The sequence below is a fragment of the Pelmatolapia mariae genome, linkage group LG2 (assembly GCF_036321145.2).
Source record: "Pelmatolapia mariae isolate MD_Pm_ZW linkage group LG2, Pm_UMD_F_2, whole genome shotgun sequence".
NCBI lineage: Eukaryota > Metazoa > Chordata > Actinopteri > Cichliformes > Cichlidae > Pelmatolapia > Pelmatolapia mariae.
Window position 1 is genome coordinate 22,595,793 of NC_086228.1, and position 17,255 is coordinate 22,613,047.

Sequence of the window (17,255 nt, forward strand, 5' to 3'; positions counted from 1 at the left end):
TTGCCTAAAACAATCAAAAGATGCCAAGTTTGATACAGGGAGGAGAAATAAATCCCTTTGGAGTTGAGTCAAGAAGGGCATTAAAATAGCTTTATTCTACAAAAAAAAAAAAGATTGTATACATCTGGGATATTGTCCTCCCACTGTAGACTGCATTCAACTAAGGATCTGGTGTCTATATGTAGGAAGACTCAGAAGTGTTGGTATTTAATTTTGGACAAAGTGTTTGAAGGCTACAGGATTCAAGAATGGCTGGCAAGATATGAGGTGCTAAAATGTAACTTCATTAGTGAGGTGAAATTTTTTGCTGTGAGCACAAAAGTAAATTAAAAGACTGATATAGCATATATATCAGCTATTGCTAGGTTGATGTGAAGGCTTCTAACCCTCCTTAAGTTCATTATCTGTAATTAATCTGTAATTTGTAGTTCTTTATAAGTGTCATATGAATGTAAACTGCATTTTCACAAAAAATGTGCTTTACAAACATATAATGGATTGAAAACAGAGTGAGCAGTAGTGGCTTGCTATGCATACAGTTAGGGTAAACACACAGCATTATTTTTGCTTTCTCAAAATAGGGTCCAGTTTTTTTAGGCCTGTGGCTCTTAAATAAATGCAACCCATAGATACATGAGTAATTTTAGAGTGTCAGCTTCTTTGTTCACAGAGTGTTTAAGATATCTGACCGGTCTCTTCACCTTTTGTATTCTGTTCATCACTTTATTAAAAATGTAAAGCATTTATTATGAAGAACAAATCTACACCAGTGACTATTAGGCACAGAATAACCGACCGGCACTCAGCGAGGTGGAAGACGAAAGGACTACAACTCCCGCGAAGCAACAGAACAGGAAGCCCATACTGCGCAAGCGCAGGGCAAACGGTCGCGCGGATGATTTGAGTTTTGTTTGAATGGCCGAAGACGAAGGGGGTTACCGTGTTTTTAAGTTTTGGCAATGTAGAGATGGCAGCAACGCAAAATCTGTCGGATTCAGACCAATCGTCTGTAAGCGACCAATCTGTGTCCAGTCGGAGCGGTAACAGAAGTATAAGAGTTGCAGAAAAGGAGAGGAGGAAGAACGAGGCGGAGGACCCGTTTGTTTTAGCTCTGAAATACTTCTCTGACGGTACGTCTAAATATAAACCTCCGCCCAACAACAGGCTGTGGCGTTACTGTTACTAACTATCCAGTGTTTAACCTCAGCAGAAAACAGATGGAGAAAATCCAACGAGGCCTGAAAAAAGTGTATGTTTTCGTTACCTTTGTATTTAATGTGGCGTTTAACGCAGCTAGCTAGCATACGCCTCCCATGTATTAGCATTGGGACCCCGGGGAAGCCAAAATATCAGCGTCTTTGGCTGTTAGGTAACAGGCATTGTGTCGTGCCAAAACACAAAGGGGTCAGCTAATGCAAGCTCGCTTGTTTATAATGGAGCACTGTAACGAAAAATAATTTCCCCTAGGGATCAATAAAGTATTCTGATTCTGATGATTAAACCTCTCACTTGATTGCATGGATATTCTTTTAAAACAAGAAAGAGTGAGAAAATACTCTAATACGTCTATGGGACTCGTATTATCTCGAAGCTCTACTTCAAGCAATTTTAAGTCGGTCATAATCTTTGTGAGCTAAACAAATTAAAATATATATTTCATTGGATTTGATTAAAATTTCTACTCATCACCCAAAGTTTGTTACTGTATTTTTTGCAGTAATATAATCTACATAAACGAAGAGTCTTTTATTTTGAAAAAACGTCTTCCCACGTCCCCTAAGCATGTTTTGGTTGGGTGTAGTTATGCCATATTTAGAAGTTAATTGACTGCTGCTCATGTCAATGAAGATGGCCTTGATGTTTATATGTGGTGAACATATAGTTCTTTATTAGGGTACGCGTGCTGTCTAATCAGATAATACAGCTCTGGAATATTTTCCACTTTTATGAATCTCCTGCAGTTCAGTTTTTAAGGAGGTTGCCAGAAAGGTGATTGTCATACTTACTGGGATCACAGTGGGTTTTGGAATGCTGCACATTTTAAAGAGCTTCTAATATTTTATGTTAACATATGTAAAAGGGAGCATTTGGAGTAGAGCTTTAGGATTTTGAAGCGACTTGGATTCATCCTGAAATCATGGATGAAAAGTTGATACATGACCTGAGAGGTTTAGCTGAATTGAGATGGAAAAATAGTCACTCTTACTATCCATCTCATCCAATCATTTCCTTAACCACTTGCCCCTTTCTGTGTCATAGCTGACAGCAAGTGAGTCACAACTGTATCACAGGGCTATTATTCTTACAGTCTCAGTGAAAACATAGATTAATTTGTTCTAAAAGATTTATGTGTTATAAAGAAAAGGTTAAACCAACCATCCATTGGGGCATCTATCGATTTATCGTCTGCTTACCCAATTCATTGTCACGGGGCCTGAAGCCTATCCCGGGTGTCATAAGGTGACAGGTGAGGTACACCCTGGACAGACCACCTGTTTGCTACAGGGTTAATGCATTAAATCAATAACCCAGACAAATATAGTAGATTGACAGCTTTCTTTTGAACTAAGTATTTCAAAATCTGTTGACTTATGTGGAGGATTTCCTTCAAATAGGTGGTTAGAAGAGTCTTATAGTTATTTTAAACAACCTAAGATGTAAATATTCAACTAAAATATCACTTGCAGTCAATGGAGTGGTGATGTAACTTGTAGTTACTGATGGGTAAGCAATCTTCTGTCAGACCTAGTATTAAGCCAGCGTTGAAAACACAAACATTCCAGTATTTACATGAACAGGAAAGTATAGACCTACGACAGTCACAAGTAACTTTAACTGGGTAAAAAGGCTTTCAACACACTACATTATGCTTTACTACATGTCAGAAATTTGATTAACTTCATCATTTTTAATAATTGAGCGCAACCTTTATTATAGTCTTTTAGCCGATTAGACGTTAGTGTAGCATTTCTTAACCAGAAAGCATATGTGGAGCTGCAGTTCTTTCCAGTTCAAGTAGATTTCCCATGATTTGGTTTTTGCATGTCTTTGAACATTCGTGGTGAATGACAACAGGACTGAAAAACTGTGCCGTATTGAATTTTGAACCATCTCATGTGATTTTCAGGAGTCTTTATATTTCTTTAATTGTGCTCTTATGACTCTTTGTTTTATTTTTCCCTCCAGAAATTATATCTCATAAATATTTAGATATGAGTTAATTATTCATCCAGGATTCTCTTCCATATCTTCACCATCTGTGTTCTTATTCTTGTTATTTTATGTTAGTTCTATTTAGTACTAGTGATGAAGTGGTTAAAGGCACTGTTAGTGATGCATTCCTGAATAACTTGCCTACAGTGACCCTGGTTCCTGCAACTTATTAAAAATCTTAAAAGGCATTGGATGAATTAATCCAAAAAGGGCCTATAACTGGTAATCAAAAGCCTTAACAATTATAATACTTGAGAAGAAGGACATAATGATATATAGGATATATATTTTTTCCTCCAAAGTACATGTTGAAAATTTCACAAGATGTCCAGATTGCTCAGCATGCTCAAAATTCCTCAAAATTAAATGGAATTTTGATAAATTGTTTTTAAAGCAAAATACCATAAACACGTATAAGCCAAAGTGTATTGTGTACATAGTGTTTCAGCTTGGCATAAAAGGATTCAAGGATGAAATGATTCAAGAGACTGACATCACTTGGATGTTTTATTTCAGATCATTTTAGTTGTTTTTGTCTTCACATTTGTAATGTATTTTTTGTTATTTTCTTGAAAATGCAGAAAAAGGAATGTACCACACACCTTCTGATTAAATACTTTAGCATGTAAGCAATAAAGCATCAAACATTGTCTAGCATCAGCCAACTAATTTGTTATTACTTTTAACTAATCTGACAAATATTTTCACCCTGGAGCTGTGTTGTATCTAAATAACCCCCTATGTCCTTGTAACCAAGAAAAGTCTAAATTATTTCTGTGATTTGACTCTAGATGACAGCAGCGCTGTAGTCTGTTTTTGTTATTCTTAATGAGAAGCCAGCAAATGCGTGAATATTTGATGATGGATTTAACACTGAGCTAAATTGCGAAAACAGACAGTTTTTATGTCGCAGTGAGTAAACATGTAATAAACTGTATTTCTGGGGGGGGGGGGGGGGGGGGGGGTCTGATGAAGCAAACTGTTTATTTCAGCTCATACCCTGTCATCCGATATCAAAGTTGCTGACTTACTCTAGTGTGTGAAACTGTTTTGTTTATGTTTTTGTTTTGTTTTGTTTGCTTATCAGCTCATTAACACGTTCCATTTTAAGACCCTGCAAGTCACTTCTTTACATAAAACTGTTTACATCCATCTATCCATTCTCTTCCACTGATCCTTATGAGGGTAGGCTGGAGCCTATCCCAGCTACCATAGGGCGAGAGGCAGGGTACACCCTGGACAGATCGACAGTCTGTCGCATGGCTAACGCATAGAGACCATTCATACTCACATTCACACTTATGGGCAATTTAGAATCATGTCTTTCCTGAAGTCTCTTAGGAAATATCAGTGTAAGTGTTTTTTCCATTTATATAAATGTACACACTTTAATACAATGTCACCTCTCTCCTCCCTGTAGTTGAAGCAGGGACTCCTGTTGTCGGGAATGATGAGCTGGAGAAGAACCTGGTGCAAGTGGAAAAGGTGGCCTATAGTCAGGGACTTCCCCCAGAAGCAGTTTCTGTTATGCTGGAGTTTGCCATGAGCCTCCGTATGGGTAAGACTGTCTTTGCATCAGCTTCGAACTGGGTAAATTGGGGAATTTCCAGCAGGAAGGATGGGCTTGTGTAACAGAATTGTAGAGAGCAAGAGTCTGTCAGATTGAGGACCTAGCAAATGTTCTTTTGGTTACACTTTTCACACTTAACTGATTTGAAAACAACAATTCACCAAGCCTGCCGGTCTTTGTACTGTCAATAGAAAAAGAGAGCATAAGCACAACAGATCTATTGTAGTCTTCCACAATTTAATATTGTGAAGGTTGATTGAAAAGATCTTTATAGTAATATAATATTAATTGTATGGTTTATACAGTATAAAGAATTATTATTTCTAATCGATGTGATGTGAGTTTCATTCTTTTAATTGTACTGTCATTTGGACAGTGTGAAAAAATGTGTGGTAATGTCTTTGATATTACGTCATTCTGCACTCTTTAAGGTTTCTTTTGATAAATTTTGCTCTGAATTTTTTGTGCAGGGACTTCTGCATGTGTCCGGGTGCTAAAGTGTCTGATTCCTGCCTCTGTGGTGCCACAGGAGGCTGTTGTTCGAGCAGTGGTTTGGCTCAGCGTTGGCAAGATGCCCATCAGCACTCAAGTAAGTGCACGTAAAATATTTGCACTAAAGGAAATATTATAACTTCCAATCCTTCTCTAGGGATTCAGTTAACTTTTGGGGCAGAAAAACTTTGTTTGATGTGCCTAAATTCTTCTTCTCATTTTCTGTTCATTAATTATTGTCTGGAAGAATATTTGTCCAGGGAACGCGCGAGTCTGGCTGTGTTGCAGCTCTGTTTGAGCTCCAGTGCAGTCACTGGAGCTAGTCGTGTCTGTTTAGTATAATGATTGTAAATCCACCAAGTCCACCTTTTCAGCTCTGCCACATTAAAATTAGCACAAGGTCTATTTTGGGATTCCAAAGAGCAGCTGAAAAGTGCAGGAAGTGAGATGTAGGAGCAGTTAAGAGATACCAGCCAATTTTCATAATAAAATACAGCTCAGGCTCAAATACTCCACTTCTGAAGTTCTTCTGGTGTGTTTTGAAGTTCAGACTTGTTTAGTTTTATGCATTGTTTATTCCTGGGGTCACACTGAAGACATAATTTCATTGTTCTATTTAATAAGAGTGTGACATTAACGATCATCAAACTTACTTCTCTTCCATGCAGGTTCTTTTCATAAAGTGGGTATTGACTGTATTTGATATGATTGATGCAAAGGACCAGCTACGAGCAATTTATGGCTTCATCTTCAACTTTGTCACAGATGAAAATCTGGTAAGTGCTGGCGATCTTTATAATAATGGGTTGAAATGACTGTTTAGACAAATCTAATGGCATTTACACATGTCAGGCACGCTTTTCACTAAGCTAGACTGTGTTTTTAACAGCTGGCAAGATAAATAGTTATGTTTTAAAGGTGTGAATTGATTAATCATGTTGTCAAAATTTTTCAGTGTCCTTTCATCTGCCATCTCTTGTACCTTTTGACCCGAAAGGAAAGCGGTAAGCCAAATATTTTTATCCTTGAAATCAGATCCCTATACTATGAAAATACTATTCCCCCTTTTTTCAGTTTACTTCTTTGTTTCACCTTTTTCCTCATCACTTTTCTGAGGTTTTTTAACATCTCATTTTGTCGCGGTAGTGCGAGTCTTCAGAGTCAGGAAGCTACTGGAACTACAATCTAAACTGGTAAGCATCCTGCAGTTTTGATGTCATCATTAATCAAGTGAATTTCATTATTTCCTTCTTCAGTGTGAGAATCATTTTGGAATTTAATTGCAGAAATGCAACGGCACAATTTTCCCATTAACAGTTACCCTTCCAGTTGCCCTTGTCGCGTATCTCATTATGAAAGACACAAAAAATGTGATGCAGAGTACAAAGATGGGACTGATTGCATGTGCTGATGTTTATTGTTTTCTTCTCAGGGAAGACAGCCTTTCCTCTTGCACCTACTGTCACTTTACAAAGTGTTTTGCCCTGAACTGGTGACACTCTCCATTCCATCACGGATGAAGGTTTGTACATAAAACATACTTGGTCTTGGAATACGACCATTCTCTTGAAAACAAAGCAAACATGGTGGTTTTCATCTTTTGTTGCAGAGTGGGTTTAAGAACCACATTTCTCCCTGGAAATCAGCATTGATTGCTGTCCAGAAGAGGAACGGTTTGCAAGGCGCTTCCAGCATCAGTCTGGTCTTCACAAACAAGGATAAAACCAACCCAAGAAAAAGGGTATGCATCTTTTATTGGGTTTGTAGCCAACCGTCAGCTACTACTGCTGCCTGACAGTACCTTCCCAGCTTTTCATTTGTTGGAGGTTCACATTAGTTTGTACTTTATTTGTGCCAGCAAGAAAATTTGGCATATTTTCATTCAGATTTACACTGCAGATCATTTTCTTGATTACTTTGAAATGTTAGACCACAGTACATTTTCTTGTGCTGCCTGATGCTTTTTTTCCTTCCATTCATTATCATTGTGTTTTGAACTGTTAGTCAAAGGAAATATATAATTATTTGTATTCAAGCAGTTTATCATGATTTTAACTCCTTTGCTTTTTACTTTCTGCTTCTTTCTTAGAAACACTGCCACCTGGAATTTCCTCCTTTGATTCCTGCACTGAACAAAGAAGCTCAGTCTGAGCAGTCCTCCAGCAGAAGGGTGGTCCCACTGGTGGAGCTCCACTCTTTTGCTCAGCTGTTGGAAAATATGCATCGCATAGAGGTAATTTCTCCTGTGATAAATCTCAGAGTTCGGCATCTGTCGAGTGCCGACACTGGGGAGGCATCTTGATCTTTCGCTGTGTTGCTTCCTCTTATCTAGTTCAATTTTACAGATCAGCTGTAAATCATTTCAGCAACAGAATATAATGTATTCTAGTTGGTACTTTTTTCTAGGATGCATGGCCACTGTAGTGTCCCAGTAAATCAGATGCAGCAGGAAAATGAGAATCCCTTCTTCCTAACTACCATGAAACACCAGCAGTGATGACAGCTGTCAAAGGAACACTGCGGTCTCAGGATGGACTAATAGTAAAGCAAAAGACAAATCTATGATCTAAACTACTAACATGGAATTAAGAGAAAAGAGAATATATAATGAAAATTACTTTTTCACTTTTAGAAAAAGTACACTGGCTACTTGAATGGATGGCAAGAACTTGTGGCTTAAACGGGTTTTATACTTTTTGTGACTGCTTGGGTCCCTGTCATGTAAATTTTGCCATTGAAGAGTGAGTGCAAGGAACTCATCCATGGAGAACTCGCCAACTATGCATGCGCCCAGGCAGCAAGTTTAAAGTGGACTTGGAAGAAGTAAAACAGGAGAGAATACTCTGTTGTGAGGACTCCAGCTGTCCGTGTCTGTGGCTTTAAACAGGCTTTTTCATAAGGAATATATATGTAAAGATGCAGCATCTCATGCTGAGCCCCCACAGCGGGTTCACAAGAAAGGCAGAAGAGAAAGAGAAGTCCTTTTAAGGGGTCTCATGACAGGCGTATAAGGTACAAAACAAAAATACCAACTTCCTTAGGTGACTGTTTACATTAAAGAAAGTTTTTTTTGTATTAGTAATTCTTTTATGTTTAAATATGCAAACTGGGCATTGCCAGTTAAATTATGTGTGTAAATTGGCAAGAAATCCTGATCTTGGATCAAATCACATTTAAGTCACCAGTTCACCAGGCTTTGAGTGACTCAGTAAAAACTCAGCGCATAGATATCAAATTGAAAAGTTTGGATATGCTACTGAAGTGAGGATTTCTGGATCAGAGTACAAGTATTTATAGAATGTTATACAATTATAATGTACTAGTAAAAGAAATTCTTTACTTAAACATACACTTGAAGCTTCACCATTTGATTACATACACAAAATCCAACATTATTACTTTGCTTAAACAGTAGAGAAAGTGGAGTAAAAATATCTAAATGCGTATTTTGGGCATTTATTTTCACAAGTGGGAAAGAAGACATGTTGTTGATGCAAAATGGCACAACACCTCAAGTCTGACTGGTCCATAAGAATTTTGTTCCCTTTAGTAGCTGTGTTTAAATTGTGATATATCCTCTGGACCACAGGGTGGCGCTGTGTTACTGTTATGTTTGTATGAGTACGTTGTGCTTGGCCATTAAAAACTTTGTCCTAGAGAAACCACAGCTTAAGTGGCCTGTGGCTGTTTATTATATTAGAGCACAAACTGACTTCATGAGCAGAGCGCTTGTCATTTGTTTTTTAAACAGGCTGTTGCTTTTTTTTATTTTTACAGATATCATCAGCGTGTTATTTGTCCTTTATGAGTAATGAAAGCAAGGGATGTTAGTGGAGATGTATCTGAGTAATGCATTGGACAAAGTTGCAAAGCAAATGGTCATTTAGAGAGGCCTCTCCATAAATGTCTATTTGCCCTGCAGATTCAGTGACCTGATAAACCAATGTAAGTCATTTTAAATGGATTGCAGGGTTTTATGCGTCATGCTACATAAATTCACCTCTTTCATTGCCCACAAAGCAAACGTGGACAATAAGGCTTGGAGGACGTTGGTGCCAAATGTGTTTATGGCAGGGAGAGTGGTGCTTTGCCACGTGTTAGGAAAGACAGATGAGTACAATCAATTTCCCTCATAAAACTATTGAGCAACGGCATTGACAAAGGATCATTGATTATTTCCCTCACGGCCGGCTTTCTTGTTGTCAAAAGCAGAATGGTGCTTTCTCAGTTTAACGATACAGTTGCTCCATAATTACTGAAGAGCTGAGTTGTGTCCATTTACAGTCTGTCGTTCTCTCATTCTAATTCGTGTATTAAATTGACAAAGTCCCCATATTGAGAGGCAGCTGTTCAGCCACAATAAGGGACTGTATAAACTATCCAGTGTGGTGGAAGAAGTGTCCCAGTACTGCCATTATGGGGATTACCAGATACCGAGGAACTGGCTTAAAATTAGATTGGTGGCCAACCCTGTGACAAGGACACGAGCATCTGTTGGTTCTTACTCTCTTCTTATTTACTTCAGCTTCTGTATTTATTTATTTATTTTTTGCTTCTGTGTACCTGTTTGTCTTTATGTGTCTTTCTGGTTATTTTAGTTTCTTAATCATATTTTTGCTTCCACCAGCTGCCTGCTCAGATGGGCTCGCTGCTGGGTTCCAGTCTGGCACTGCAGTACCTGGACTGTGTGCAGGATGAGTCTGCCCTCCTTCGCCTCAATTTCTGGTTAGGCTACGCTTTTCATGAAGGTAAGTCGGGAACACACACTACACACTACGTAACTGCTGTGACATGTTCTTTCTAGAAGTTAGAGGAAAAGCAGAGCTGACCTTGAGCTGAACCCCAACATAACTTTGTTGCCATGTTAAAGGGATTCTTTTACAGAAGGGTTTAAAGACATATGAGAGTATGTCTCCGTGTGAAGATGCAGTGCATCTGAAATCTCCTGCTGTCCTCTTTGTAGTGCTCTGAATTTTTCACTCAGTAAATACCCTTTTTGACTGTATTTTTTAAAGAGTTTTTATTCTGTGGCGATGGAGGACCCAGTCAGACTTCAGAAGAAGCTCTCCAGTTTTTGAACAAGTTGCTGTCTGCACAGCACTTTCTGCAGGTGAGCCCCTGATAGCGACGTCCACAGCTCACTAACATTGTCATTATTTCTGATGCTCATTAACCTGGCGCCACACGCGTACCTGATACGTGCTGTGTACCAAAGCTGAGCCAAAGATTTATTTCACATCATAATTTTCTCCAACAGGAGGGCTTTTCCAGTTCAGAGGTTTTCCTCTATAAATTTCTGAATGTTTGGGACGGCTCACTACTCCGTCCGCAGATCCTCGGCCTGCTGAGCAACATTCCGGTTGTTCCAAGTTCCCGTGAGTGTTACCTCCACAGATCACTGCTTTCTATGACCGTCTTTTTCTTCACAGCTCAATTTTCTCTCCTTATGTCTGTCAACGTACACTTACATAACACTGGTTTTCTCTCTGACCTTGTCGTGCACTTGAATAAAATCACAGCAAGCTGTCATTTTGTCCTTTATGTAGGGAACTGTAATGCATTGAATTGTACATCAGGTACAATAGTGACCTTTTGTCTCCCCCTTCAGAAATCAGAAGGCTTCTGTTTGAGCCTCTCATGCAGCTTTTCTTCACATCCTCGCTGTTTTTCAAGGTAGGCTTTTCTTTCGCAGACACAAACAGATCAAACTTGCTCCCATTACTGTTCAAAGTTAATAGAAAAAAAAATGCAGTAGTGAAAAACAGCGCAACAAAGCCTTTGTATGGTTCAGTGTTTAACATGCTGCATAATTGGTTCTTTTTCTCTCTTTCATCTTTGTATCTCTGCAGTGTGGACTGGTGGAGTGTCTTAACAATATGCTGTTGAAGTGGTTGACCTGGCACTCCATTTATGCTCTGGAAGACGACCTGGACATCAGCCTCAACAGCCACACGTCCATGTGAGTTTCACATCTGTTCAGTTGTATTCAGTTCCAGGTATATAGAGTGTTTTCTGAACAACAGTCACTTCAAGGGAATTAATACTGTAAGGTGCAGAATTTAGAGAGAAAACCTGGATGATTTAGCAATCTGACGTTAGCATGCAGTAGAAAGTAGGGAGGAAGACAGAGTCCTGCAGCAGAATCGGGCTCAGGGAGGGACAGCCACTTGATTTATTCCAAAATCTGAGATATGTTGAATAGAAAATCCAAAAAACCGTGAAGACCCCAATAAATGAAAATCTAATACGATTCCCTAAGGAGAGCATTGTGGTATGCAGAGGTAAAAATCTTCCCTTGTTTCAGATATTATAGAACGTGTTCAGCTGCATAACCAGTAAGCGATGCAGAGGTCACGATCCATTAATTATCAACATCCATGTAACACATCCTCAGTCATTTGGATGACCTCGGCATCAGCTGATGGAGGGAACAAACAGTGTGTTGATTCAGACAGCAGACATCAGTAATGACAAATTCCCTACGCAAGTGAAATGGACACCTTCCAACAGCGAGTGGTTCATTACTCAAGCCAGATAAACATTCCTGTGCAGTAACATGTGCAGGATTACTCCCCTTTTCAATCACTAGTTCAACCCTTCCACATTTCTTCTTACCTTGGAGATAAATGTCCCTGTCCGCCTGAAAGATCCTGAATCCAGGTACAGTCACACTGTGGTCGGGGAAGTATGAGTGTGTCAGTGCCTCGCTGCAACACTCCATGAAGCACATCAAACTCCACTCTCTGTGTTCCCCCGTGGGGCTCAGTCAGCTCACCGCGCTCATCCATAGTACTGTCCAAACACCTCACATTCTCCACGATGATCGCTGGAACAGCTCCTGCTCTGAGACCCCGTTGTTTTCTCCGTAGCTTCTCCAGGATTACAGGCTTTGCTCGTGGAAGTAAAAACTGTCAGCACGACCAACTGGTGAAGACAAGGCAGAGGAAAATACAAACACCAGGAACAGCAAACAGAACAAAACACAAACTACAGGAGAGTGCAGACAGAAGTTAATGGCTTACAATAGTGAGAAATTTGTAGAGGAAAGAAAAAAGAGGTATCGAGACAAAACTCTCAGTACATCATGGGAAGTTTCGCCTGAGCCTGTAGAAGTATAACTAGTGGATGGTTCGGTTTAAACCATAACAATAGGCTCCATCAGAAAGGAAAGTTCGAAATTATTAAGAGGTCTTTAAAATATGATGATGTAATTTGATCATTCAAGGCTTTGTATGTAAATGATTTTGAATGTAATCCTAGATTTGGAGAGCCTTTAGAATAACCTGATAATATGGAATTATAGATTTTCAGCCTAGAAGTTAAAAAAAATATCCATGATATAGTTTTTCACTGTTGCTTTGAAATGGGATTTTTTGAATATTGGTAGAACTGTAAAGAGAAAGAAGCCAGACCTCAAACTTAAGTTTATTAGGGAGTAAATGACACATCCTGCAGGCCAAGTAATGTAATACATAGCCGGTATCTGGTTAGACACCCATGTTCTGAGAACTTAAAGTGCCAAATATGATAACCTAAATACAAAATTACATCTGCTTCCTGCTTTCTTGATGCTTGAAACTTGTACTTTGTGTCACGAAATGCCTTCTCATAGAAGTTGGCTTTTTATTTATTGTGCCTTAATTGACTAATTACTTTTTTCCAAGGACAAAACAGAGTAGTTTTAATTTTGATTATTGGCAAATTAAGTTAAATGTCAAGTCTCTCGTTGCAACTTTTTTTTAAAATTCTTGATTACGTTAAATCGTGAAAGACAACTGACATTTGTATATGTTGCAACTATTTATCTTGAATTGAATCCATCTGTTATCCACTGGCAGCTAAAGCAAATCAGGCGGAAGTCTTTATTGATATGTTTTCCCTTTGGGTTTTGAGCCCGTTTATACAAGTCCTTTATTTGAAATTTGTTTGGGAACAAGTGCCACCTTAATATCCAGGGAAACGATTTTCTAGCTTCCAAATTGAAGGGTGGTGTACGAGTCAATTGTGTTTAAATGCCTGAGCTTCATCACATGTATAATCCTGCAATAAATGCCTTCAGTAAGTGGAAAGATCCATTTTACTCAGTGCCATTTCCAAGTTCACCTGTGGTATTTACCCAGTGTACAACTCATTGAAGAAATCATTGATCACGCATTGTGTTTGTGTGCGCTTTCCTAATATCTGTTTGATTCAGTGTTTGTCATTTGTGTTTGCAGTGAGCTGCTTTGGATAGATTCCTGTGTTTTTATATGAAAAATTGCAACGAAGTTTCAAAGGACATGAGTTAAATGTTGTCACAGGTGTCATTTAACATCAGTTTTGGGTAAAGTGACTCTCTTTTGCCCTGTGTTCCAGAAACATGACTCTGTCGGGGTTTAAGGATTCGGTGATGGAGCTGATTCACTTTGTGGGTCGACTGGCCTCTGTGGGCCTTCAGCTTGAAAGCTGTCACTGTCTCCTCCTCAGCTTCGTCCTGGACTTCTATGAGACGGTAAAAAGAAGAAGAAGCTGGAGTTAATGAGTTTATCTGTTTTGTAGCTTTGTCATAATCTGTGTTTGTGCTTTGTTATTGCCTCTATATAGTGACACAAAAAAATAAAAAATCCTCGATGTTTCACCATCCCTACCTTACAGAATGATGGTATTTGTAGGGTCTGACTCCTTAAAAACACAAGCCCAGTCTTATTTAGCAAAATGCAAGTAGAGGGAGAGAACATGAGATTCCCTGAACAGCTTTAAAAATCAACTTGTAGCAGAGCACACTCTTTCTAAAAGGTTCAGCGGAGATGCATATTCTGTGTCTGAGCCTCTGCTTTAACGTTTTTAATCTCTGTGGGTGTTTGTGTTTTTCTCCTCCCGCAGGTTTGTGACACATTTCTGAAGTATGGCCTCCCCCTCATAGTGATGCCTCCAGCTGGAGTCTTTTACCCAGCCCTGTTTGCCACTGACCCCGTCAGCGTGGACCGCCTGGCCTACATCATGCACAGGTGGGTGCTCAGCACCTCTATGGGAAGCTGCCATAAGCTTATCTTAATGCATACATTAGCAATGCCCTAAATGTAGTATGTCATATGCTGCTTATACATATTTGATAAAGGGACTGAATTGGAATCAAATGGCTTAATTGAACTTGCATGTTAATGCATTATTAATGATGGAGGCCAAGGGGCAATACACTAAAGCCCTCTTCAGATTCTTTCCTTACGTGGAATTCAAGTATCATTTATAACTCCAGGCTTTAATAACACACGTCCTTATAGCCTAACTAATTGAGTACACCCTGGGGTTTTAAAATAATTTTACCAAAGCTAAGAGTAAAAAGCCATGACTCCAAAAGTGAAACATAATTGCACGGTGTGTTTTGACTGACCATAGAGAACTGGCTGTTGTGCAGTGATTTATGATCACAGACGCCACTGGTCCATTGCTTTTATTTATTTATTTATTTTTCTTCTATTTTCATCAGGTACAAAGTGAACTTGACATCAGCCAAGAGCCAAGAGAAAGTGACAGAGGTAAAGACTGATGCTTATTGTTTTTGTTATATGAAATTGAACATGTGTAATTACATGTGAACAATATTATACATTAATTTTCTGCTTTAATGTTTTAGTCGGTGCTCTCTCTGTGTTTTGCCCCTTCATTCACTTTTGTAGATTTAATAGTAAAGCTCTTTAGGAGTCTGCAAGCATCTACTTAAACCTGGTGACTTTAATATCTTCTCAGATGTGAACTTAAAGTTGTTCTTTATTACAGCAGTCACTGTGAGCTGCGAATTTGAAAGTACATGTCAGGCAAGCCAGTATGTGCGCCTGAAAATGTCATTGGCAGCCTTTATTAAGTAAAACAGCCTTTGTAAATGGTATTCAGATTAATCATCACAGCATCAGATCTCTGTAGTTCGGCTATACTCTTACTCCACTTTCTTAGTTTCTCCTTTTGAAATGTGCTTCTCAGCAGGCATTTCACATCAGCCGCCAGACTTTCCGTGAATTCAACCACTACGTTGTCGTCATGGTCAACTGCCTGTGGAACTCCAGGATGTTTCATCCAGGGATGGGCGTACAGCTGGGAGAGGAGCTGCTTCTCAAGAGTAACGTGCCACAATACGGGTCGAGCTTCGACATCGTCCACCATCCCGCTTTCATGAGCTACGCGGTCAACTTTCACCAGAAGGTGAGTGTGCGTCATTTGTGTCTTGATTTGGATTGAATCCTACATGCTACATGCTACAGTAAAACCCATGCTTATTTTCATACCGCACAGGGAATTTGAATCAGCAGGCAGCGCGGTTAATCATCTTACAGACCAGCTAAATGTGGTGTTAATGTATCTTTCGCAGATGATGCATTAATACAGAAGGAGATTTTATTATTAATGAGTGCAGCGTGAGATGGGGTTTTTCATCAAGTTTAATAATATACGCACCTTTTTTATTTTTTGGTTGGGTCCAACTGCATCATCCAGCAGTGATCCTGTGAGATTCACCAAGGCTGGCTGTCGATAAATATTAATGTTCTCTTTTTATCAGTGTTGGCCGGGGAAAAAGGACATGGACCTCAATTCCATAAAGGTATGAGAGGTCTCCTTTTCATTTCCCTGCATTTATAATAAAGTTCAGGTGTAGTTTGATGTGCATCGGTCATGTTTCATAGATTAATAGAGACATCTTTGATCACACAAATCTTCAGATGTCTGCAATCTGACCTGACATGTTTCTGTCTGTGTGTGTGTTTCAGCACTCCAAGCCATGGAGTTGGTACCTGGAGTATTTGTTCACTCAGGGCTATGACGGCCTTAAACATTTTGTTCAGAGTAACATCAGCTGGCAGCTGAAAGCAGACGATGGTCAGGTTGACGCACAGCAGAGGTAGAAGCTGAACCCGGCGGAGAAGGAAAAACGCGCCAACTCGCTTCTTATACCCCGCCTTTTAAAAAAAGACTTGTACATATTTATCCCCTCGCCTCTTCCAAGTGTACCAGTAGTTTTTATGTAAATACATTTATCTGTCCTTATAGTCTTGTACATTTAACAATGATGGCATAATGTGTTTTTTTTTCCCCCCCTTGTACAGCTTATCAGCTGCAAAACCTATTAATTGCACTCTTGAAAAATAAATAAGTGTAAGACTTTTCCTTTTTATACAAATAAATAATACCTGTTGTTTCTAAACAACACAGCACACACAGTTCATAGTTTATTTAAAATAATTTAAATCCCTGAGTTTTGCTTCTTTCTGGTGAATTTTAGTCCACCATTATAAAATGGTATTTGTCTAATTTTGGTAGGAGCCAACCTGGACAAGCCTACTTGTCTTTTTATTTTTTTTAAAAATGCTTTAAAACAAAACAAAACCACTACATGGACTTGAAGTTTCTTCTTTTTCTATTTTATCCTTACTCAGAATCTTGAATGTTTAACTTCTGTTGTGCTCGTGTGTGTATATTGTCCGCATTTCTTCATTTCAGGATAATTTGTAAGTTTATTGAAGAAAATAATTTCTAAAAGCAATTGAAAAGAACTCCCACATACTCAATGCTGAATTCTTTTTTTTTTTCTTTTTAATTTCAGTGTTTTGGTTATACCCAGTGAAGGTTGGATAGAACCCAGTTTGCAGGATAATTTGAAAGATATTCAGAGAACTGCCTGAGCTCAAGTGGGCCCTTGGGAAAAAAATTCGAACTAAGCACAGTGTATCTTGGGTATGCAACAAATTATTAATTTCATCATTTGTCGAGGAAATGAAAAACCACTGACTCAAACCCCGTGGTTGCATCCTTGGAGTCCTGTGCATGGTGCAGTGTGTTGAGCTCTACACTACTTTAAATGCTTTTTAAATCTGTAATGCTTTATATTTTCTTTCACATATGTACCTTTGCAGCCCAGATACTGATATAAACATGGCCAAGGTTTTGAATGATAAGGTCAGGTTATATGAAAGTAATCCTCTAAATGCTAAGTTTATCTATGGTTTGTTCT

General features: G+C 38.9%; 1 protein-coding gene across 2 annotated transcripts; it reads left to right on the plus strand.

Annotated features, from left to right (window-relative positions):
- The first annotated feature begins 820 nt into the window (after nucleotides 1-820).
- Nucleotides 821-16,482, plus strand: cenpi (centromere protein I). 2 transcript variants are annotated; one of them, XM_063486027.1, is made up of 20 exons: nucleotides 821-1,130; nucleotides 4,634-4,771; nucleotides 5,254-5,372; nucleotides 5,944-6,051; nucleotides 6,231-6,279; nucleotides 6,422-6,468; nucleotides 6,708-6,797; nucleotides 6,885-7,016; nucleotides 7,365-7,508; nucleotides 9,903-10,023; nucleotides 10,291-10,385; nucleotides 10,533-10,650; nucleotides 10,884-10,948; nucleotides 11,125-11,234; nucleotides 13,631-13,766; nucleotides 14,138-14,262; nucleotides 14,742-14,790; nucleotides 15,233-15,451; nucleotides 15,807-15,848; nucleotides 16,015-16,482. In XM_063486027.1, the coding sequence occupies exons 1-20, from the start codon at nucleotides 968-970 to the stop codon at nucleotides 16,147-16,149; spliced, it is 2,205 nt and encodes a 734-aa protein (XP_063342097.1). In that variant the 5' UTR covers nucleotides 821-967; the 3' UTR covers nucleotides 16,150-16,482. The 2 variants fall into 2 exon arrangements, with proteins under 2 accessions (XP_063342097.1, XP_063342106.1); XM_063486036.1 differs by having other exon boundaries at nucleotides 15,236-15,451.
- The last annotated feature ends 773 nt before the right edge of the window (nucleotides 16,483-17,255 follow it).

Excerpts from the sequence above, each read along its gene's own strand:
- cenpi (XM_063486027.1), top strand. The coding sequence starts at position 968 with ATGGCAGCAACGCAAAATCTGTCGGATTCAGACCAATCGTCTGTAAGC. Across the intron at positions 6,469-6,707 it reads TGGAACTACAATCTAAACTG|GGAAGACAGCCTTTCCTCTT; the intron begins GTAAGCATCCTG and ends TTTTCTTCTCAG. Across the intron at positions 15,849-16,014 it reads TGGACCTCAATTCCATAAAG|CACTCCAAGCCATGGAGTTG; the intron begins GTATGAGAGGTC and ends TGTGTGTTTCAG.